The 1552-nt window shown below is 41.0% G+C and overlaps 1 protein-coding gene across 1 annotated transcript; it reads left to right on the top strand.

Annotated features, from left to right (window-relative positions):
- LOC134820163 (zonadhesin-like) lies at positions 1-519 on the top strand. The gene has a single exon (XM_063830385.1). The coding sequence runs from the start codon at positions 1-3 to the stop codon at positions 517-519; it is 519 nt and encodes a 172-aa protein (XP_063686455.1).
- Positions 520-1552: the final 1033 nt, after the last annotated feature.

Here is a 1552-nt window from a genome sequence, read left to right as displayed (position 1 = left end):
ATGATACTTCTTAGCGACAAGATGCTGCTTTCTAGTGACAAGATGCTGCTTCCTAGTGACAAGATGCTGCTTCCTAGTGACAAGATGCTGCTTCCTAGAGACAAGATGCTGCTTCCTAGTGACAAGATGCTGCTTCCTAGTTACAAGATGCTGCTTCCTAGTGACAAGATGCTGCTTCCTAGTGACAAGATGCTGCTTCCTAGTTACAAGATGCTGCTTCCTAGAGACAAGATGCTGCTTCCTAGTGACAAGATGCTGCTTCCTAGTGACAAGATGCTGCTTCCTAGTGACAAGATGTTGCTTCCTAGTGACAAGATGCTGCTTCCTAGTGACAAGATGCTGCTTCCTAGTGACAAGATGCTGCTTCCTAGTGACAAGATGCTGCTTCCTAGTGACAAGATGCTGCTTCTTAGTGACAAGATGCTGCTTCCTAGTGAAAAGATGCTGCTTCCTAGTGACAAGATGCTGCTTCCTAGTGACAAGATGTTGCTTCCTAGTGACTTTATGACTATTGACTAGTGACGAGATTTAGCACATGCGTTTTAAACGATAGTATCCAATAAATATAATGCGTTTTTTTTTCTGCAGCAATCTCCGCATGCATTCTTTACCATTGTTATTTACTCAATTATAATGTCTATTGTTGTCAAGTTACGTAATTCGTAAACCTAAAAATGAATGAAGCCAAATTCTAATCAACAGTCAACACTTAGGATTGCCAATGATAACTATTAACTCGAAATTACGAAAGTCAAACCAGATTCTGGTAATGTTAATGGCATTCTATGATATAACACTTTACACTATGTAACTGTTAGTCGGATTGGCGAATGGCGCGGAGGATTAGGTAATCATTTGACTGATAACAGACTAGAAAGCGGTCAAATTAGTAAAATTATTCGCTCATATCAGAGAAATCAGAGAAATCGGTAACAATGCGACAAATTAGACACTTAAGCAAATTAGTGTATCTGACACTTGTAAGGGTTTAGACGTAATGCTACCAGGCAGCTGTAGCTGTAAGATACTATCTACTTTACAGGGTTCTGTAATGTACCCACGAGTTACGACCTGGTAATATCCGGATACAACTTGAGAAACTGCAACTCTCTCAAAATGCATCCTGGATAGTACTGGACACAATTGCAACTGAGAGTTTCGAGGCTAAGATCCGGGAGTAGATAGACAAATAATTGGAGTTACCCCCACATTCTTTACAGTCAGACAATCAGACAATAATAGTTCAACACTTGCCAAGAGTTCTAGGCTGGTAGCTTTCCTGGTATCCGTGATGGATTTTCCCGATAATGAACCGACAAGAGGTGTTTCAGCGAAACGAACAAGGAAATACCCCGCACCGGAACAATAGTTGCTGGCACAGAAGCAGCACATACTGTACACAACTCAACACAAAACTCTAACACTAGCAAGGGTTTTACAGGTATTTTGAGTGGAGAGAGGCGGAAGAAAAAGCGGACAAAGGTGAAGAAATACTTGCAATTTAAAGCAGGCGATAGAAAAGGAAATGGGAGGGGATTTTACGAAACAATCA

Source organism: Bolinopsis microptera, chromosome 8 (genome assembly GCF_026151205.1).
Source record: "Bolinopsis microptera isolate Bmic1 chromosome 8, MBARI_Bmic_1.0, whole genome shotgun sequence".
Lineage (NCBI taxonomy): Eukaryota > Metazoa > Ctenophora > Tentaculata > Lobata > Bolinopsidae > Bolinopsis > Bolinopsis microptera.
This window is presented reverse-complemented; position numbering and strand designations above follow the sequence as displayed.